General features: G+C 31.3%; 2 protein-coding genes across 3 annotated transcripts in view; one reads left to right on the forward strand and one right to left on the reverse strand.

Annotated features, from left to right (window-relative positions):
- LOC130448455 (general transcription factor IIH subunit 3) overlaps positions 1 to 23,235 on the forward strand; it is a 120,970-nt gene that overhangs the window by 49,328 nt on the left and 48,407 nt on the right. The window lies entirely within an intron of this gene.
- LOC130448448 (uncharacterized MFS-type transporter C09D4.1-like) lies at positions 890 to 21,799 on the reverse strand. Of its 2 annotated transcripts, none has more exons than XM_056785841.1 (9): positions 14,430 to 14,762; positions 13,130 to 13,292; positions 10,361 to 10,463; positions 8,321 to 8,549; positions 5,900 to 6,037; positions 4,861 to 5,072; positions 3,366 to 3,472; positions 2,905 to 3,015; positions 890 to 1,280 (listed from the first exon to the last, which is right to left on the reverse strand). In XM_056785841.1, the coding sequence occupies exons 2-9, from the start codon at positions 13,267 to 13,269 to the stop codon at positions 992 to 994; spliced, it is 1,329 nt and encodes a 442-aa protein (XP_056641819.1). In that variant the 5' UTR covers positions 13,270 to 13,292; positions 14,430 to 14,762; the 3' UTR covers positions 890 to 991. The 2 variants fall into 2 exon arrangements, with proteins under 2 accessions (XP_056641819.1, XP_056641818.1); XM_056785840.1 differs by lacking the exon at positions 14,430 to 14,762 and adding an exon at positions 21,683 to 21,799 and having other exon boundaries at positions 955 to 1,280.

Below are 23,235 nucleotides of genomic sequence, written 5' to 3' on the forward strand. Positions count from 1 at the left end.
AACATGCATCAGACAGTGTCTGATGCATGTTTCTGTCAATCGCTTCACTTTCTTTCAATCTTTCTCTCTTTGTTTGTTGACGTCGCTTCGAAAGTTCAAAACAACCCTGGCAGCAAAGAAAATAAGTGAAGTTGAAGAGGAAGACATAGTTAATTAGTGAACGGCACAGTGTTGATTTAATCGTTTTAAAAGAGGATATTTGATCGTTTGTACACAGATTGGAATCAATAGATAACCAACTTATTACCAACACTCACCCAAAATCATTATCATCAATATATGGATCGTTTTGCGGCTACACAATATAGTTTATTTGAAAATAAAGAAGAGCTATTTCATATGAATAAACTTGACCAAAACTTAAGAAGATACACTTTGAACCAATTGTCGATTGGTTCCTCCGAATTTTTTCAACACTTCGACAATCGATACGAGTTTTTCCACCGAGAGATTGTCAAATTATGCGGTATTAAGCGCAAACACATTTTTTAACAACTAGATGTACATGTAATATGAATGTATATGAGTGGAACCAATGTTTTAATGCCTAAATATGACGATAGTTGAAGTGATGATCTTGCAATATCAGTAACGCACAGCATCGATGTTTTCTAGCACAATTTTGGACGACCTTCACGAAATTAATCCTGTAGCAAAGTGCGATAACAACAGAATGAAGAAATCCAGCGGAAGCCGGTACTTCTAGATGGTGCTTCTTCACTAAAAGTCGAAGCGAGTTAATCGGCACTCTACTGTCAAACAAAATGTCAAACTCATGTTGGCAATGTGAGATTTGATATTTGACTTAAGTAGCAACCCTCGTAGTGTAGACGAAAGTTTTTACCATAAAAACTGTGCAAAAACATACGGTTCAGAATGAAACTGAAGATTATGAAATTAAAAAAATATATTTCAATAAAAGTTTTATTAAAACATTTTGATCAAAAACACAGTCTCTTACAGGCAAATCGAGTTTGACCTTCTCGTCAACTTATTGCAATGTTGCTTCTTGTTGGTCTGTTAAATTTGCATTTCTTCTCTTCAAATTGTTCGATATAAATAGCACTCCAATGGTACATATTCCGAAGATGATAAATATAATTACTTGGGTATATAAGAAGCCAACTGCATCTAAGACCGCTTCTATTATGAAAGTCGCAATAATAGCACATAAGAAAATAAATGCGTTCAAAATGGAACAACTAACTGATTCTGGTATTGGGTAAGTTACTTCTATCGTATATTCAAAAGCAATTGCTAGGGTACTTGCAATGAAGAACCTAAAAAAGAGATATAATAAAGATATTTCATAAATAATGTATAACTAAGTAGCTCCCAGAAGAGTTTCTTGGTATCATTAAGTAACATAAATAGTTGAAAGGACCAGTTTGTTTTAATACAAAAACTGATGCTTTCTAAATTGCAGAAGGAATTGGGTTTGAAAAGCAACGATCGCACCATTACATACAAAGGAAAAATCGAAGCATAAACTATTTTAAGAAACTACCAGTGCGGTTTTTAACAATCTGGATCAACCACGAATCAAATATTTATGTTAAAACGAGTACTACCGATTTCACACAAGCTCTAAAAATTTTGAAAAAGGTATATAAATTAATATAAATGTTACTAAGGCACACAAAAATTATTAATAGAGTAGACGTAGAAGACACAGTTAACGTTAAGGCGATTATTTAAGACGCCATCCACATGGTAAAGGCACCATGGACGATCCAGCATGCTGTTGATGCATGAAAGGTGAAGAAACTACAAACCAGGTCATTGGTAGGTGCTCAGTACTACATGTGCGGATTCAACCAATTATGCACGTCTCATATAGTTTGACTAGTGACGTTTACAGTTTAAAACCAAAGTGCCTGATTAGCTTTTTAAAGGGCATCGGCCTTTGTTGTAGTGGGCTATGATGGACTTATCAGAAGTCTTATATCCAATCTAAGTTTGAACTATCAAGAACTAAAACAAGGAGATGCACTATCCACCAAGTTGTTCAACTTGACCTCGAAGAATATGATTAGAAAAATGGTCAATAGGCTTCACTAAAAATAAGGGTTAGTATATGAATGAATAAGTCAAATCAGAAAGTGATTTTAGAGAGCCAACTAGATAAATATGGCGGATGAGGGGATAAATCTTATATTGGTTGTTGCAAACGCATTGTTATGATACAACAAAAGTTTTTTGGTCATCAAATACTGTCGGTTTTTCGGCGTCAAAACATGACAGAATATTCTCATATTATAATATTGACCAGTTATCATTTTCCCTCGGAAAAAATAGCAGAAATAAGTCATAGAAGCAATCAGTCTTCCAAAAATATGCAATTGAAAGAAGGCTGGTGTAGATAGGAGAAGAAAACTCCAGTACCACCATAGAAGAAGATGATAGTGTTCCCCAAAGACAATAAATAATATTAATAGATTTGTCATATGAGAAACAGAAAACATAGAAGAATTTGAGGTAATACAAAGGCCAAGATGATCATATAAGACGCCATCTACATAATAAAGCACCATGGATGATCCAGAATGTCGTTGATTCAAGAAAGAGAAAGAAACTACAGACCAGGTAATTGGTGGGTACCCAGGACCTGCACGTGTGAGGTTCAAACAATTATGTACTTCTTATAGTTTGCCTAGTGACGTTTAAAAGTGAAGACGACACAATCAGTTTTCCAGAACTATATAATTGAAAGAAATCTGGTGTAGATAGAAACAACTGGAATAGAAAACTTAGAGACTCTGTAGCACCATAGAAGATGATTCTTTTTCCCATGGACAATAAATAATAGCTGCTAATGTTAATGATTGATGAATTTGGTGAAAATTCGTATAAACAAATATTTTAAATTCAAAATAAATGTTAGAATATTAGATTGACGCTTACCCAAATAGTGGTATAGTGATAAACGTCGCTATCCTTAATTGTAATACCATTGAAATCACATAAAAAATATAAGTAATTGTTCCACATGCGAGAACGGCTAAAGTTGTTTTTCTGAAAAAATTAAAATAGATGAGAGACGTACAGTGCCACCAAATATTGGTGTGGCACTGTACGTCTTTCATCTTTAGTACTTAAAACCAGTTTAAATTATTGATTCATTAAATTACTGTATTGAACCAACAGATAGAAAGTTTTACATTTTATAAATCTGTCGTGCACTGTGCAGTTAAATTGGTAAAATGTACTGATATAACATTTTGAACGAGTGACAAAAGTACATCGAAATCTAGAAATGTGCTTGATAAAACCATTGTCTACGGGATATCTCAAAATTTGATTGCTAAGAACATTATCTACAAGATATCTCGATGTGCTTGCTAAAAACATTTAATGGTACTTACTTAAACTGATGAGTTTTGTCCAATATAAAACCAAAAACCACACTTCCTATACAACCACCAAAAATAATTGTAACTAATGAAATTATTCCTATATCAGTTTCCCCATCCTAAAAAAAAATTAACTGACCAAACTAATTAGCCTAATTCGATTTATTTCTATGTTCCTCGGCGTATTTATGATTATTTTCCCATGATATAATTATATGTACACCAGACTATTGGATTTGTCTGTTGATGATGCCCTACCTATCACTTTAGTTTCTTATCTAAAAAAACGTCTAGAAGTTCTTTTTTGGTATGATAAACCACGAGTGACCCCAAGAAATTGAAATTAATATTTTGCCTTCACTATTTTAACAGTTAACATATACTTGTGTATACTTGATTACAATAAGTGATTTTAAAAATGTTTTTGTTATTATAATTTTAACGATTACTTAATAAAAAAGGTACAAATAACTATAAGAAAAGGTCAATTTTAAGAGAATTTGTTATTACTTTTAATTGTAAAAACATGATAAATCAACATTTTTTCAATTTGTTCGTTTTTTTGTGTAGATTATGAAAAAACATATAACAACTTCATTTGATTATTTGGAAAAAAATTATACGTGAATGAGTTAATTTTCATGAACGTTTAAAGCCCTGAAACCAATATAAGTTTTTAATTTTTTTATTCCCACAATTTTTCACGTAAATCCGCCGTAAAATCCGATTTTAAAAAAAATCATCGAAATTTGATAATTTTTCAATTTTCTAGAGCCAAAAAACGAGGAGACCGCGAAAGTATGAATTAACCCAAAAGTTTGATAGCTTATATTTATGACATACTTGAAAAGTGGAAGGAAAATAATAAGGGGTTTTGAAGAGAAATTACACCCCTTAAGAACCAATATACACTTCACTTTTAAGTTTCAGGTAGCCACTTGAAATGTCCAGTTATCTTTTATTATACCCAGTGATAATAATGCATAATAGAGTTTAGGATTTGTGAGGTGAATATTTCATATTTACGAGGTGAGAATTGAACTTGAAATTTATTATTTATAACCATAAATTGTTTTAAACGGCTTGGTACGTCGAAGCTAAAGGCGTGCACATTAATTCCTCCGAGGGGTTAACTAAAATATCTATTAATCACACTAGTCATCTAAAATGTTGAATGTTTAGTTTTCTTTGTTTTTATTTTACTAATTTATATTCCATATACTCCAGATGTACCTATCCCAACAAAGCTCAATAACTTTTTTATAATAAGAATAGTCGTGCAACTTTAAACCCAGAAACGTGGGGTCGTATGAGAAATTTTTTTTATCACAGCATTATTTTCACGTCAGTCACTCGCTCCCCAATTTTTTGCATCCCGGAACACTCTGTATATTAAACAAAGTACACTTTGGAGCATCATGGTTTCTGAAAAGTCTCAGAATAATCCGATAATGTCGAGCCAGCTGAATGAATATAAACAAGGTAAATCAAATAGATTAATACTTACGGGAAAATAATGTATATAGAATGTATTAATAACAATGGCGAACGCATTCCATAGTCCATTCACTATTCCAAAAACAACTAATATTATTATATAATCTCTATTTTTCATTAATAATTTACAATCCTTCCAGAATCTCGATTTATTTTCTTCCAGCTGCGTCAGAAGTTGTAGCTGCGATATACTAGGTGGCAATTTCGGTTTACTTCGGAAAACTATAAAAATAATATATATCTGGAATAGTATGAAAAAATTAAATTTCAACTAAGGTTGAATGTAGTATACATCAGCTCCATATAGTTTCATGGCAAGAAGAGAAAATAGATCGACAATAGAATCAATTTTTATCCTCAGAAAATTAATTGAATATCAAAAATCTCTGTTCTTTTGTTTTATCGATCTCAAGAAAGCATTTGGTAGAATTCAAATAGCTGACATCATTGATATACTTCGAGAATACAGGCGTAGATAAATCATTTTATAATGATTTATCTACGCCTATGGTAGATCAAACAAAATTGTCGGCAAGAGTTTTTATAATCTACAACTGAAATTGGAAAAACTATGACACAACTTCTGATTACAAGAGTATGGGAGCGATTGAAACTAGGTAGAAAGTCATCAATGGGTTTTCCAGTACCGAAATCCCGAACATTTTCCGAATTTTATCCTTCGGTTTCAGTATACTTAGCTCAAACTGTTTCGTGGAAATGGTTTTTTACAAATGGCACTGATGTAAGAAATAAATGTACCCCCAATTTGAAAAAAAAAGCGAGTCGATGACCGGATTATAATTGTATTGATTTTAATAAATATGTTAAAACCAATAAACATATGTTAAAACAAAAAAATGAAAAATTTCACTATATAATTTTGTTTTCTACTTAGTCCGGGTAAAAAACTAAGTTCCCGTTTTTTCCATTTTTAAACATTCTCCCCTTATATATTTTTATCGACCAATAGGCATTAATGTTTTATTTTACTGCTGATTTCGAAAAAAGTATATTTTTTCATATTAAAACTGATTTATAAGTAGACTTACACAGAACTACGATTAAAAATATAATAGCTCCAGTAATTGCATTATACAACGTCATCTGGTATATTCCCCTACCTATGTCTTCTATATTTTCACCTTTTTCAACTACAAAAGATGGAATGAAAGCACCAATCGCTGCCCCTAAAAGTTCATATCAAATTTTAGTGGATATAATTTAATATAATCGTTGGTTTAAACAAGACTAATTTTTCATAGACGTTTTTATAAACATTATAGAAGAAAAATCATAGCCTTCTACTCTGTATATATATACTTCTTAAACACCCCGGGGTATATAAATTCGGCTGAATTAATTAGCTAACCCACGGTAAAACAAAGGTCGTTTTAAATTCACTGGTAAATCAGTCAAAAAGTGTCACAGGTTAGGTTTCCACGACAATATTTATTACATACATCAATTACCTTTTTGTTATGTAACAAACAATTCCATCAATCAAAACTCTTTTGAATATTTCATTAATTGTGGTTAGGTTAGGTTCTAAATGTTTTCCAGATAATATTTTGAATTTAAATATTGAATTGATGGCTTCCAGACCATATCGCCGTTTCATTATTTCCTCTTTTTTTGTCTATTATTCTTAAAGCCACCTCTACTTTTTTCATTAACTGGAACTGGTTCTTTCCGTGTCTTTCACTAAGAAATTGACTTCCTGTATCCGTTGTAAGATTTGTATTCAAATGTTGACACCATATAAAAACTCCCGAGCAATCATAGAACTATCAAATATTTGCATTTTTCACGACAATTACTTTTTTGTCCGATTTTTTTTGCATGACTTTCATTCACTATTTAACGAAGTTTCTAGACTATATGGTCCACATCTTTGCTAAAGAATATTTCGAATTGGAGCTGGATTTTGAATTAGAATTAGACTAAAAACTATTGTCTGTCGCAGTAAATATAACAGATCTGCATTCTGGGTAATAATATATTTTTCTCCATAGAGCCCTGTCCTTAGTTATTTTTGTTTATTACTATCATTCTCAAATCAACTCTATTTCTTTCAGTCAATTGGTTCTTCTTTTGTCATAGTTCAAATACTGCCTTATTAGTTTTGGAAGCTAATGCATCCCATGAATTTGTTTTTATATCTACCTGTCATAGGGGGTACTAGTCAATGCTTATCCCAGATTTTCTGGTAGGAATATTTCGAAAAAATTGTGTATATACAGCTTCAGTAAATGGAAATGCATTTATGTTTACGATTCGATGTTTTCATTGGTAAACAGTGGAGATGATAAGTCCGCGTGGACTGACGGTTTGTTAGATATTTACCTAATTTTATACGGGGAGTAAACATTATTTTTCATTTCTTAATTTGGTATGAGTGCCGTGCGTATTTATGAAATATAGATTATTTACTATATAAAGTGATGATGATAAAAAATTACAAAAAAACAAATAAAATATCCTCCATTTTCATGGATACATACATCCATTAATCTTCTAAACGATTGTACAACAGCTATGAGATCATTAAAGTGATGTTGAGTTCTGTCTTCCAATTCTTGACGTGAATTTACCTGTGTAGTATCTTTACCTGTGGGGCGTGGTTCCCATGTTGGTAAACACGGCTCTAGATAGTCGTCAGATTATGACACAGCACGTCTAGGACATCAAGATGAACCGTATATATCTAGCGCGAGTATCACAAAATGGCAAACATTATAATAATGGCCGCGAGTTTGTTTCATATGTTAATGGTCAGATTATTGAAAGAGAGTTTTCACTGATGCGCTAGATTAATTTTTTTTCATGTTTAACCCTTACGTACGACCACCCGTATCAGATTAACATACGTACATTATTAAAAATACTTAGGACTTTGTAAATGACATATTTTTGAAAATCTATAGCCCTTCCTCCCATCGATGAAAATGTATACATTATATAAAATTTTTCCCCTTATCATTTGAACTTTGCAGCCCTCTATAAAACTAAAGTTAGTCCCCAATTAGCATCGTGGGCCATAATTAACCATAATAATAATAATAAAGAGCTTAGGTTACTAAATTTATTATTACTTCATACCATCATCGGTTATCACTTAAAATTTTCAAATCAAAATATTCCAAAAACGGTACATACTGTCGAGTTTTACTAAAAGGATGTATAAAAGTGCTTCCACTTAAAATTTTTCTAACTCAATCTAACCTAATAAATCATGTTTAATACTACTTAGTAAGAACCGCGTAAATAGCGCCCTCTATGAGAGTTAGATATATAAACAAATTCATGGGATATATTGGATTGTTTTAATTCAACGTTTTTTATGTTGAATATGGATTTTTTACTGAGCAAACCACAAATATGTTTTTATTTCTTATCTATCCTAAAAACGGGGTCTTCTTTTTTGAAAAACCTTATACAATACCATGGACCTTAAAGTGAAAATGGTATACCCAACTGTGTTCCTAATACTGCTATGGCACACGCTGTTGACACTTCGTTTGGACCAAACCATGTCGACGCAAACTTTGAAGGAATATTCAACATATAAACTTGTCCAATCGCACAAAACGCTTGTCCAATCAACACCACGTATATTCTAGAAGGATCCGCAGCAAATACTTTTATTATTAATCCTACTAGTGTTAATCCCGTACTTACTACAGCTGTTACTTTCAAATTCTGAAAATAGAAATTATTTAACTTTGAAACTTTCAGATATATTTAAAACTCGTAGTTGTTTCTTCTCAAATATATATATATATATATATATATATATATATATATATATATATATATATAAGAGCGGTTTCTTATTGGGAACGTGGCAATGAAACACCAAAGTGGCGTTGAATTTTCATAGAATTTGTTTTTTCAAAATCTAAAAGAATGCATAAATCACACTAAGGTTATCAGTTTTCTTATTAATGCATTGATCATTTTGGGCAATATAAGTTGTTTCTAAAAAAGTTACTATGAAAAATCACCGAAAATCTTAATTAGTTATTGTAAGTAAAATTTTATACATATTTCTTTTATTGTATTTGACCATATTTTCAGTCCCAGATGATGAATACATAAGTATTCGAAAGCTCGGAAAATATATTAAAGTTAGTCCCCTTTTGTGTGTCATTGCAACGTTCCCAATAAGCAACCGCTCAATATATATATATATATATATATATATATATATATATATATATATATATATATATATACAGGGTGTTTCGGAATAGCACTCCAATCTCTCGGGAAATGATTCTATAGGTAAATATAAGGAGAATTAAATTTTCTGTAAGTTTTATTTGAAAGTTTAATGCATTTATTGGGCATTTAACGAAGTTATTTTACTCCAAACGTAAAAAACGTGTATTTTGGAGTTGAGTTTTTTGCATTTTAAGTCAGTTAACGTAAAAACTATTACAGTTATAGATCTGAGACCTATTTTATCCAATGTTTCAGGTCAAAATACGTATACCAAACAAATTTGCATGACAGAAACCCGAGACATTCAATATGGCTACCTATTATTGGTGCATCAGGAATCCGGGAGACATCTATCTCTTACGAAGCGTTTTTGGAAGTTTTGTTATACCAACTTTTTTCCTCATATTTACTTATTGAATCATTTCCCGAGAGATTGGAGTGCTATTCCGAAGCACCCTCTATACAGGGTCTTTCAAAAAGTTCGCAAGCGAGCTATAACAATGCATTAAGCGAAAAAAAAACGATTAAAAATCACTAAATAATCACATGTCTATAAGTATTTAGCTGCTGCCGCATTGGGTTTAGCATACGTTTTGACTATTTGGAATAAATACTTTTATGGCTCTCTGGACCGCTCGATAGGTTTGATTGGCTAAACCTTATTGTTAATTTGCGATTAATCTAAGCGTTATAGACATTGATTGTGATTATTTGGTGATTTTTAATCGATTTTTTTCGCTTGATGCTGTGATATAACTCGCATGCGAACATTTTGAAAGACCCTGTATATACATGTATCACAAACCTATATGGGTCATGTCAAGGTTATAGTGTGTATACAGAACAACAGACGGCTGTATAATGGCTGGTGCGAGATTTAACTCATGCTGAGGAGTTTGCTCACATCAAAATAGTGGATAGAAAGTTTTAGTAAGAACTTATGTCAGATTTTTGACATCAAATCCGAAACTGCAATATTGTGATCTTTCCATTCCATGTAAACTGAAACGTCATTTTCGCTTGTCAGCCAAAAATCTAATTTGCAAATCATATGTTAAAAAACTTTCAAATAATTAATTACCTATTTGAATGAACATATTTCACACTTTTAAATGACTAATACTACGCATAAATAGTTTCCGCACTAACACAGCTTCGTCGACATTTTTTTCTCCATATACGATCTAATTGAAGCGACTATAAGTAGTAGCAAAATAATATATAAAAATTAATTCACTGTTTATTTTTATTACACCTCGTATAGATAAATACCTGTATATACTCACATATTTTTCTATGAGAAAGCTGATAGGTAAAAACAATAAAATATTTATTATAAAAAATATCAATCCTGTTATGTCTACTAAGAAATTGTCTACATTGAAATACCTGAAAAATATTAAAGAATTATCTCCAAAATGTGAATTACATGTCATCATTAAAATTTAAGAAAACCAAAAATTACAATTGAAAATGATACTTCTTTTAATTTTGGACGTTTCAGATTTATTTTAGTAGAATATATCGATAAATTTCAAAACTTACACTAATATGCATTGAATTAATTTGATAGTTGTTGTAAAGGCCCCTATACAGGGTCGTTCATGACGAGCTGAATCGATTTGCATATGAGAAAGTACAGGGACTAGTGTTGTGAAAATTTCCTGCATGGGTTTTTCGAAATGCTCGTTTCAGCTAAAATAACTTCCAGAATAACCGGAAGTGAACCCAAACTTCGTTATTTTAAACGGAATACTATGGTTTTTATTAAATTTTTGGAATCTACGCGAAATTTCAATAAAACTTTATATAAGGCATAGTATGCCTAAAGTCCACCATTTTTTAATTATTTCACATTTTCGAAATTTTTTGACACATGCAGAACTCCACTAAAAAAATTATATTTCCAAGTTTAAGTGAGTCAGGTCTAATATTTTTGGAATTTAGACAAATAACACTTACAGCTTTAGAAATCTGTGAAAACCTTGACAAAAATCTATATAGGGTGTTCAGAAAATGGTGCCGAATTTCGTTATCTATAATCGATAAAAATCGAAAACTTAATTTTAGCAACCCCTATTTTTTCGTTAGTAAATTCATATATCTTATATTAACAGATTTTGTAGAAACTTGAAAAAACTGAAATTTTCATGGTTTTTAATTGTCGGTTGTCTGGAGCGACCAAAAAAGCTAAAATATCCACAAACAAACAAACAATGAAAACAGCTTGACGTTTAAGCGTTGCAAAAGTGCCCATCATGTCCCGTTTAGGATTTATTAATGAAGATTATTTCAATTTGCTGGTAATATACGGGAAATATGGGAATGCATTTCGAACGCCTACAAAAACGGTTAATTTGAGATATATGAATTTATCAACGAATTTGAAGCGTAGAATCCAGGAGAAAGAGAAAAATAGGGGTTGCTATTAGAAAAAATTAAGTTTTTGAAGTTTTTAGATAGCGAAATTCGGCACCATTGTCTGAACACCCTATATATAACGGTATAACCGGAAGTTTCAGAAAACTGAAATTACTTCAGCTGAAATGAGCATTTCGAAAAACCCATGCAAGCAAATTTTCTGAACACTAGTCGCTGTACTTTCCCATATACATATCGACTCAGTTCGTCCTGAAGGACCCTGTACATATGGTAAGGAAAAATGTTTTGATGTTTAATTTTTGTTAAACAAGACGTGGTTTTATCACGAGGAGTTTCAGCAATATAATTTTTAATTATTAATTTCGTCTCACATTCAGTTTGTTTTGTAACTTAGGTCCATTTTACAAGTGAAGTTTAAACCTCAAAAGTCGGTTTAAACTACAGATACAGTTTTATTCACGTTTTATTTGTGAAACTGATAACCCGAACTCAACTTTTTCAAATTATATACTTTTGTAAAATATTTATAGGGGTTTTGGGAGAAAGATTGAGGATTTGCATTTTTTTGTTAAACTCGATGATGATGAAGAAATTATCGGCATTGCCGAGAAAACAAAAAGTTATTCGTTCTAGAGTGAATCTTTGAATTGTTCCACATTAAATTTGTTTTGGTTATATCGAAACTATGACCGTTTTTCATTAAATCATTAAATTTCCTTGCCAGTTACTCCCAATTTTTTTCTTTTCATTCCAAGTTGTCGTATCACTTTTTTTGATTAGACTGTTTCTTTGTATTTCTTCACAAGATTAACCAAAAGCACCAATTCATAGAAATTGCACGATTATTTTTGTTCTTTATTCATTTTTGTTATTAAATTTTTTTTGAACAATTCAACTTTAAAACAAATATTGGAAACATTTTGGTTATATTTGTGACAACTGGCAGAAAAATTTCAGTTCAACTGAGACCTGTAAAACAAAGCAATCCTGTTTATTTTTGGTTCAAACTAGAGCTCAAACTATAGTTTTACCTAAGTTTGTAAAATTGAGCCTTAAATTATTAGAATATCTATTAATACTTTTCTTCAAGATGTTACTTGGTAATTATTTTCTTTTTGCAGTTTTTGCTTTCATTATACATAAGCATCTAAATTCAGGATTTGATAATTGAGCCGATTTTAACATGACATGAATTTCAGATACCTTGAGGACTAAATTGTTTTTGTATTCCATTCTGTTTTTTTTCTATTATTAATTTTACATGATGTCAAGAAAAAAGGATTTTATTATTTTGATTAATTTCGATTGTGAAGATTTTTATAAAAAGAATTGAATTTTTTGATACAGCAGTAATGCAATTATCTACATAACTGAAAAAGAGTTTACTTAAGACAGTTTCCGTAAGATCTTGTGCTATAACACTTGATACCGAAGCTCCCAAGTACGAAAAATTGATAGCGGCTACATATTTTTGAAAAGTAAATTGTTTTTTATGGTTAAAACGTGTTGTAATTTATCTATTGATTAATATAATTATGCAAATTGTCATATTTTGATAAATATCAAAATTTTTTATACAAATTTTTTATCAAAAGACGAATTATCAAAAAAAAACATACAAAACAGTGTATATAATAAAAAGTTGAAGAAATTCATGAGATTTATAGACTCACATTCTTATCACGTCAGCAATTATAGTAAATTGCATGAATTGAATCATGTTTATTACTGAGAATAAACAGAATATTATCATTTGTATCCATCGGTATTTAAAAACTTTAATACTTCCTGTTGTTTCTGTACTTTGATCCATTGTAGAATTGATGTTAGGTCAAACTGAAACAAAAAAAATGATGATAATCTGCGAGTAGAAAATTATTATCCCCGCGTTAATTTCGCGTAATAAAAGGCTATCGAAATTTAGATATAAACTTGGAACATTCTAAGTCTGCACTTCACTGTAGATAAATTTGATCAGGTCATTTTCTTTGTGCCTACAGGAAGATACTTAGTATCTATACCAAAAAAAAATTATACATAACAGAGTCATGGTTTATTTATGGACGTTTTGGCGGCTTTTGGACTATTTTAATTTCAAGTAATGCACCAAAAACACACATATGGACACTAGAATAAGTTTTCCGAAACCGCCACAGTGGCCTTTTGCAGTCTTGGCCGCGCAATTAGAAATCAAGATAAATAAATAAAGGTATATTCTAGTTGAGGTAAAAATTCGTCTATGGGGTTCAACACTTTTGAACAAAGAAAATATTATTATATTGAAACCAGGTCATCTCAAAGCTACAGCAATTTTGACAAAGAAACTGAAGATGATACGGAAAACCATGACCACACAGATCCGGATTTTGTACCTTCCAACTCATCTGAACCTCATTAAATCACTCAGCCTATACCAAACGACTTAGTTATAGATATATATCTGTTGAAAACACAAACAGAACTTCTTGGATGATGTCTCAAGAAATAAAACCTCTTAGCAAAAGGTACAAAGGTCGCCGTTTTCCGAAACCGCCACAATCTTCTTTTGCAATCTTGGCAGCAGCTAGAAATCAATAAAATAAATATTCCAGTTGAGATAAGAAGAACTGAAAACTATAAAACACTTGTAGAAGATATGATTGGAGCCTTGCACGTTGTTAATTTTAATATATACCTCAAAATACATATTGTGGAGTCATTTTTTGCCTCAATGAATGAGAAACGTTAGTGATGAGCACGGTAAGCGTATCCACTAAAATATACGTGGTATGGATAAAATTATTACCACAGTGAACGTTTCTTAACCTTCTCTAAATACCAATTGATTCCTTTCATGGATTTCTAAAAGATATTTTTTTGGTTTAGCAGTATAATAAAACGTTTTTGAAATTCAAATATACGAATTCTAATTTATCTTTTATAAAGTTCAACACGTTTAGAAATTAATTTAAATAAATAATATTGAACACTTACTATTAAAACGAGAAAATCGGTTAATAATTCACTACAAAGGTATATAAAAACGTGTTGAGGGATCGCATATTTTGTACACAACACTTAAATTACAATAAAAAATATTGTAAACAACTCCGATTGCGAAACAGCAAGTTTCATGGTCACGATAAATAATTACTTCATAAACAAAAAGTGGATTTCTATCAAGTTTTGTCAGATATAAGTGTCTTATCTAATCATCAGTTTGTTTTAAAAAAAACCGCTTATATTATAGACACAAATTATACATTATAATAGTAGGTTTAATAAACCACAATACAAACCACAAATATTATAATTTTCTTTTAATTTAAACCAAAGAGAATCAACCAAAAATTAGTGTCTACGAAATTTTTTGTTAAAAATGTATATACCTACCGTAATAAATGCAAACGAAGGTTGAATGAATATTTTAGACTAAATCAGTAGCGTAGACATCAGTAGACTCCTTATTTTCTTTATTAGCACCACTGAAATGTCTCTTCAGTTGATTGTTAAATTTTCAACAAACTGCCTGATATCATATAAGCACTACACCGCCAGTTTCATAGCCCACATTCATTCCAAGCTGACATAACAATCGAAAGAAGATGAATATGAGGATATATTGAAAAATTCTTAGCTTATTATATGACCAAACAAAATTTCAATGTCAAAATATTTTATTACTCAACATATTCTCCTCTTAATTGGATACAATTATTACTGCGATCCTGCAACGTCTCTAGACCTTTCAAAAAAAAATGTTTCTTCTTGTTCTGTAAACCAAACCTCCACAGCTTTTATTGGAAGAAAATTTACGACCACGAATTCTTTGCATGACAACATGAGATTTGTGTGCAGGGGCGTTATCCTGCAAAAGCAAAGCACCTTTGGACAGATTTCCGCGTGAAGCAAGAATTTTTCCAAGTTTTGAAGAACCAGAGTATCGCCATTCCATCCATTGTTGCTTTTTTTCTGGATCGTAGAAATGTACCTAAGTCTCATCCATAGTAACAATTCGGTTTAAAAAGCCTACATCGTTTTCAAATCGAGCTCAGATCGAACGCAATGCTTCTACCCTTGTACGCTTTTGGTCAACATTCAAACATTTGGGGATCCATTTTGCAGCAATTTTTGTCATGTCCAAATTGACGTGAACTATATGATGAACGCATTCGTATGAAATATTCAGTGCTTCAGATATCCGTTTTAGCCCAATTCGACAGTCATGAACTGCATCGATATTTTCGGGGACTGACACAGAAACTGGCCTTTCCGATCGGTCATCATCTTCAATAGAAAATTTATCTGTTTTGAAGTTTTCAGTCCAATTTTTCACGGTCGCATACGAAGGACATTGATCACCTAGGGTATTAAGCATATCTTCTGCTTACCTCTTAAACCTCTTAAATAAATGTACTTTATGATGGCTCGATACTCCAATTTTTCAATTTTCACAATTTTGGTGGACATCTTTTTTCTTTTAATTTATTGCGTAACTCTGGTTTACTTTTTTAACGTCAAAATTTACACTGACACTTCTAATAAGTTATTGTTCGTTGCTATGGTAACGCAATATTTTGTTTATGCATGGAACTGGTCTAGACTAACTAGATATCAATACATCCTCGTAATTAGCAGAATCACAACTTCAGCTTGTTCTTTGAAACAACAATAGTTTTAATACAAGCTAAAGAATAAAAAAGAAAAATGGATAACAAAATCCAATTTTGGGCTGTTTCTTTGAAAATTTTTTGCTCCAGTAGAAATCTGATTGAAGACAACCAATCAGTTCAATATTATACATTTTATCACGCAGAATTGGATTTATTTCGATTTTGACGTGTCAAATATTTAATATATAAAAATGTCACGATTTGATTCTAATACAAACGAGAACATGAAATTATAGAATCAAATGTACCAAAAAATACCGTTTACAGTAACATATTTTTATGGAAAGCATTTATGGACTTTTGCAATGATAGAAAGTATCAATTAGAAGGGAATCTACAGTCAAAACCATGTGGGACCTATAAGCAACCGACCTCCGCCTATGGTGCCATTCTGAAGCAACAAGCTTTAGAAATCTGTTATAAAATTTTTTCTTCTTCCGCTTCATTCCAAAATTTCATAATTTCTGTTAACAATTGTAAATACCACCACTTCTTTGTTCTTATTTTTAATTCCTTTGCCTAGATTTCCTATTTTGTCTTAATCTTTATTTTACTTCTTATTGGCATTCTTCATCATACATTTTTTTCTGTCCTTTATCTTCGTTTCCTAATTGTTTTCCCATTGCATTTTAAGTAGATATTTTTTCTTTTTATTGATTACAGCGATTCTTTCACCACCGAATCTTTTCTTCAGCTTTCATTCGATAATTTTCCTATATTCCATTTTTTTTCATTTCACATACATACCTACTTGAATTGTTTGTATCTGAAATATATTTTTATTGTTCTTGACGCCATTTTCAAGTGAGCTTTTAGCCGAAGATAACGACAAGTAATCACAAACTGATCTAGAAAAGTCTCGTTTTTTATGATCTCTGCAGATGCTTCAAAAAGGGCTAATAGCTTTTAAGAATGGCGATAACTTGGCGCCCTTTGCATAAAACTTGTTAATGTTAATTTTACATTCAACTGACAAGTTAGTCTGAACACTTTGCGTTATCTCACTATTTGTCGTTTATGTGGAATCCAATCGACATTAAGAATTGTTTTACAATAAAGGCCGAGCTCCTCGTTTTTTTTATATAATTGATTGACGACACTACCATGTCTGTAAATTTTTTTTATATTTATACAGAGTGTTTTTTACTTCATGTAACAATATTCAAGAGGTCATTGATCTTATAAAATTAAGATGGGTCTTTCTTATAACAAAATTTCCTCAGTCCACCCCTTTCCGAGATATCAACCTTAAGAGGTAGTAGCTAAAAGAAAGTTTTTATTTTTCTAAACTTCAATAATGCTAGAAACTTGACATTCTGTAATTTTTTCAATATTATTGCTAGATTATAAAAGGGTGAAATTAGCAAGCTTTCAGTCCGACTGTTAGGCAGCATTTAGATGCAACATATATCAACCGTTAGAATGGTCGAGGAGGGCCCCAACATTGACCTCCTCGATCTCCAGAGTTAAATCCTTGTGATTTCTCAAATCACCATTCTACACGAGACCCATAGATGATATCAAAAATGATGATATCATAGATGAAAATTAATTAAATATTTTAAAATACAATTGAACGTAGAATTTGAATGTTCCTCATCATTTCCGTGTATGGAAAAAATTTTATTCAAGGTCAAAGGTCAAAAAAATGAGTTTTTTGCAATTTTCAGCAAAACGGTAAGTTTTATCATAAAAATACCTAGGACATAAATTATAGATCATAAAACTATCTACAAAAAACTTATGAATACTTTTTTTCTACAAGCTACTGTTTCTGAGATATAATGATTCAAAAAGTTGTAAAAGTTGTCGTATTTAATGGTTTCACCAATATATTTTCAGCAGTAAAGTTTTCTTAGAACATTACATTATACATATACGTTACATATACATATACATTACGAGACTTGTTGTGAGTATTTGTAAGAAATGTCTGTTGACTGGTTGGAACTGTCATAAGTTCATCAAATAAATTATCAATTGACGAAGATACAATAATTATAGCCATTAAATACGACAGTACATCTGAAACTTTTACAATTTTTTGAATCGTTATATATCAGAAATGGTGACTCGTAGGAAAAAAAGTATTCATACTTTTTTTATAGATAAATTTATGATCTATAATTTTTGTCTGAGGTATTTTCATGACAAAACTTACCGTTTTGCAGATAATCACGAAAAACTCATTTTTTTGACCTTTGACCTTGAATAGAATTTTTTCCATACACGGAAATGATGGGGAACACTCAAATTTTATTTTCAATTGTATTTTAAACGAATTTACTGATTTTCAGCTAGATGGGAATTTATGTAGCTTCACTTTTATTTTTTGGTTTAATTTGACCGGACTAAGAAATATTGCTTGAATCTTTGAACGTGTATGGCAACCCATGACACGTATGTACTTATGTACTTCGACAAGACGTGATTATTTCCAATATTTATTGAATCGTATTACTTTTCACATCTTTTCTGTTTTCCACTCAATTTATTAAAAATATTATAAATTATGCTTTCTATTTTTTTCTTTGTAGGTGGGTTTTGGAAAAAAATCTGAGAATTAGAAATATTATCAAATAAAACAAGGATTTTGAGTAGTAATTTCGTTTCGTTAAACTCCATCTTGAAAGCAAATTATGCATAAGTACTCTATCTGCTCATTGGGTGTATACGAGGGTTGCTACTGAAGTTTCGACATGGACAAATAAAAACAAATATTCATAATTGGATATGGATTTAATATTTTTCAAAATATTCTCTATTAAGATCAATACATTTTTGCATGCGTTTGAACCAACTGTCGAAGTATTTTTTCCATTACATTTAACTCCAAAACATGTGATTTGAAGGCATCAACTGCTTCTTCGAGTGTAGAAAAACCTCGCAAGTTATTTTTGATCTGCGGAAATAATAAGAAATCATTGGATTCCAATCAAAGATTGTACGATAGATCACCCATCAATTCGATGTTTTTACTGTTAAAAAATGTTTTTGTTTGAACTGATACTCTACATTGCCCTAAGGGGGCATGCCCAGTTATTATATTATATAAAACAACTTCTGTTGGAATTGGATCATCTTGAAAGACCCATACAGTCGATTGTTGTTTAGTTTCGAATTTATATGCATATATACATGATTCGTCGTTTCACACGATCTTATAGACGTCTTTTGAAGAACAGTGATTGGATTTTTTCAGCATGTTGATGAATTTTTGAAGTATTTGTAAACAACCCAAATAGTATTCATATGATAACACGTTCAGAGTACGATCACCATTAAAAATGACAAACATTATAATGAAATTCTCAGCTTTGAGATATTCACATTAGCATAGCATATTTCAAAACTTTCTCGGCATTTTTTTATGTTTTGGTGTTTCTTACCGCTAACTACTATATTCTCCTTTTACCAATAGAAAGATGGGGAGAAAGAAGTTGAAATTTGACAGTTTTAACCCTCAAGAAGTAGGATTTTACTCTATTTTTTAAAGATTTGAAAATCTCATTTAGACACTTAACAGTATACAGCATTGGTAAGCAGTCTTCTTCAACATCGATGTTTAAATATTCTTTTAAGGTAAGGAAATCTCTGCTTTACAAAACAGAGGTTATGTTGAAAATTCTTGACCCAATAAAGAAAACTCTCAATTTTTTACGTCAATCTGTGTACAGCAAAAAAGGCCGTTGTCTTATTTATTCTTAGCACTTAGCAGCAAGAAGTAATTTTAATTATCTAATATACCATAAATTATTAAACAATTTTACGAAGTCTATCACTTTGATTTTTTTGTTAATTTATCTCTCAAAATTTCAATAAATCCTTATTGTACTTAAACAGAGGCATACCGTGATTTCATTTCCTTATTGTCCACCACCAATAATTCGTTTTCCGTAGAAACCCACATCGATATACAACAATAATTAAACTAACCAGGACGTCAAATTTTGACGTTTATCGGTAACACTTCAATAATAAATCTAATATAATCTTCAGCTAAAAATCGTCTCAATAATGATTCACCAAAGACCTTACCTGGTGCGATCCATGATTTCTTAGCCTCAAATAATAATTAGAGTGCGTTGGCAAAAATTTATTCACGCACGCATCAGTGACAAGTCTCAACAAGCTTCATACAAGGTTTTAAGTTGCTGTTCCATGTAGATCCATTTTATTGCAGTAGAGCTCGAACGACCATTAAGTCAAAAAAAAATTTCTCAAAGTGAGTTTTGCGCTGTTATAAAATGTGTGATTAAAAAAAATATTAACTTCAACACAAATCAATGGAGGCTCTTTAGGGTCACTCAAGTTGCTCCGCTAGGGACGAGAATCATTAGACGATGACCCACGTGCCAGAGGACCGGTGACGACAAATCCACCAGGCTAGAGAAAATTGCAAACATTCCCGAAACAAATGCCCTATGGGTCCCACATAAGCATTTAATATGTGAAAAATTGGTGCAAGGTGGGTACTTTGAATTCTGCAGTGTCGAATAGAATGTTGAGAGCTTTGCCTTGAGGACCAAAAAGTGTAATCTGGTCAGTTTTAACGAGCGATGCTGGTTCTTTTACTATGATCCTACATCCAAAAGAGAAAAACCATGTCAAAAAAAGCAAAGGTCACTAAAACCACCAAAAAAGCGTTGGCTACAATATTTTGTGACTGCGGGAGTATCTTTTTGATTGACCTCAAGCTATCAAATGCAATCGTAATCGCAGAATATTATTACGACTTATTAAGGTAGTTACGTCAAAAAATTGTCGAAAAAGGGCACAGCAAAATCAGCCGAGGTGTGGTCAGTTTTAACGCGTGATGAAACTTTGATGATTTCTTTTACTATGATCCGACATCCAAAAGAGAATCCATAGAGTGGCATTGGAAAAAAACCATGTCAAATAAGCAAAGGTCAAGAAAAGTACCAAAAAAGCGTTGACTACAATATTTTGTGACAGCCAGGAAATCTTTTTGATTGACCTTAAGCAATCGAATGCAACCGTAATCGCAGCATATTACTACGACTTACTAAGGTAGTTACGTCAAAAAATTGTCGAAAAAGGGCACAGCAAAATCAGTCGAAGTGTGCGCTTACTTCATAACAATGTTTCAGTCCACACTGTTTCGTTTTCCAGGTTATTTTACACGAATGTGAAGAGAAATTAAGCATCAACCATATAGCCTTGATTTAGCCCCGTCCAACTATTTTTTATTAGTGACGATGAAATTAAACAGACGATGCACAAGCTTAAGACAGAAGTTGTGAAAAGTATGTGAACATTAGGAGAAAATATATTAAAAACTACTCACAGTTTTTTTTTAGTTATGAAATTCCTATGTTTGCCTAAGAACTCATGGAACATCAGTTGGAAGGACTTTGATGACTTTCAAAAAGTAATCTATACCTATCCAACTCAAACTGCAAGCTAATCATTTTATTATCATAACAAAACATTTTTAGATGGCTATGAATTCCATATCAAACAAGATAAGAAACGCAACATTCTTTTGGGTATGATTTTAATATCATCAAATAACTAATTGGTGTAGAATTGGGGCACATCTACACTACTCACTTATTGCTCAATCTCTCAAGTTATCTTTATGATTAGTTGTCAAAAAATCAGTTTTTCAAATTTGTATAATTCTTTGAAGACTCGTGAATTTTTAACTAGACATAAATAAATAACGACACAAATTTATTCAAATCTAATCGAAGTAAAAATGAACAAAATTCATAACTTGAATTTTTTGTTACATACAGTAAAAAATTACTTTCAGATTAAATTAGTTCATAAACGCACTGAATATAATTTAAAAGGAGTACTAGTTCACTTATTTCCTGTCGCCTGTTACAACTCGGTTACATCAAAATTTGCGTTTAAAAATTTCGTAGAAATCATGACAAGTTCATTGAGAGAAGCTTTCAGACAAAAAAGTTTGGCGACGGAGCGATTTGCGTACGGTCTCTTCATAAAAAGGGTGTCAAAGTAGCCGATTTCTGGACACAGGTCTAGCCTAGGTGACGAGTCGACGGGTATTCTTTTCGAGACCACATGGGGTGTAATACATAGTGAAATATTAGTACGAGGACGAAAGTTCGAAATATAAATTTTCTTCAAATGAATAATGAATGTTAAAATATTTGAAAGAAAACAAATTGTTTATCACAGAATTTTGGTTCGTTTCAATTTACATGAAATGGATTCTGAACGATCCTGAGGCCGAACACCAAGAAGGATAATTAACTAGAGTACAAATTACCTTGATTTTTATGTGTTATCCCGTGTTCTTGCTCAGATTGTCCTTTAGAACACCATGAAGAAGAGTACTGTTGAAGAAATACGTGGATTAGAGTTTGTCGCAATTCGATTGTTTCCAGCCACCAGTTCAAAAAGTTGGCTCCATCTCTTTTGACCATTAGACAGATGTGATAAAACCATCGGGTACAGGAATTAGACAATGTACTCGAGGCAGTACTTTTCGCTAACCATTTCCATTTCACATAAACTTCACATAGTTTGTCATCGGTCGGAAAAGTGATGGCGACTTTTTTTAGTGAAAGTAAATGGAGAAATTACAAAAAGCTACCATTATTTGGAAGGCTTAAAAATCATCACTGAACAAGGGTACAAACTTGTGAGAAAACTATGTTGAAAAATAAAAATAATTATATAAAAAAAATATCTAGTTTCTTTGTTTTCACTTTTTTTAATTTTTTTTAAATAATGGGCTTACAAAAAAAGTTACGTCACAGTGAATTTTGTATATTTCATTTATTAAAAACAGTTTTTTCAAATAATTCTTCTATTTGGTTGTATTCAAGTCTATTATAAAAAGTTAAAATGGAATCACGCAATTTTTCATTTCATCCCAATTATCAGATTGTCTTGTACAGAATATTTTGTAGATATTCACATAAACAAATAGTCCAAAGGAGATAAATCCGAAGATTTGTCTTGGAAAACTTCATTTAAGTAATTTTTCTAAAGTGTGATGATGCATTATCCTACTGGAACCAAATGCATTGTGTTTTCATAAAATTCCATTACGCGTTATCATCATCTTCATCATTTTAATGGCCTTACGTTAAAGATGAAATACAGAGGAATCGTACATTATGTTGTAA

Source organism: Diorhabda sublineata, chromosome 8, assembly GCF_026230105.1.
Source record: "Diorhabda sublineata isolate icDioSubl1.1 chromosome 8, icDioSubl1.1, whole genome shotgun sequence".
In the NCBI taxonomy this organism is placed as follows: domain Eukaryota; kingdom Metazoa; phylum Arthropoda; class Insecta; order Coleoptera; family Chrysomelidae; genus Diorhabda; species Diorhabda sublineata.

Coding starts and splice junctions, on each gene's coding strand:
- LOC130448448 (XM_056785841.1), bottom strand. CDS start 13,269: ATGGATCAAAGTACAGAAACAACAGGAAGTATTAAAGTTTTTAAATAC. Junction 6,038..8,320: donor AGTATTAGGAACACAGTTGG/GTATACCATTTT, acceptor ATGAACTTTTAG/GGGCAGCGATTGGTGCTTTC. Junction 1,281..2,904: donor ATCACTATACCACTATTTGG/GTAAGCGTCAAT, acceptor TCTCTTTTTTAG/GTTCTTCATTGCAAGTACCC.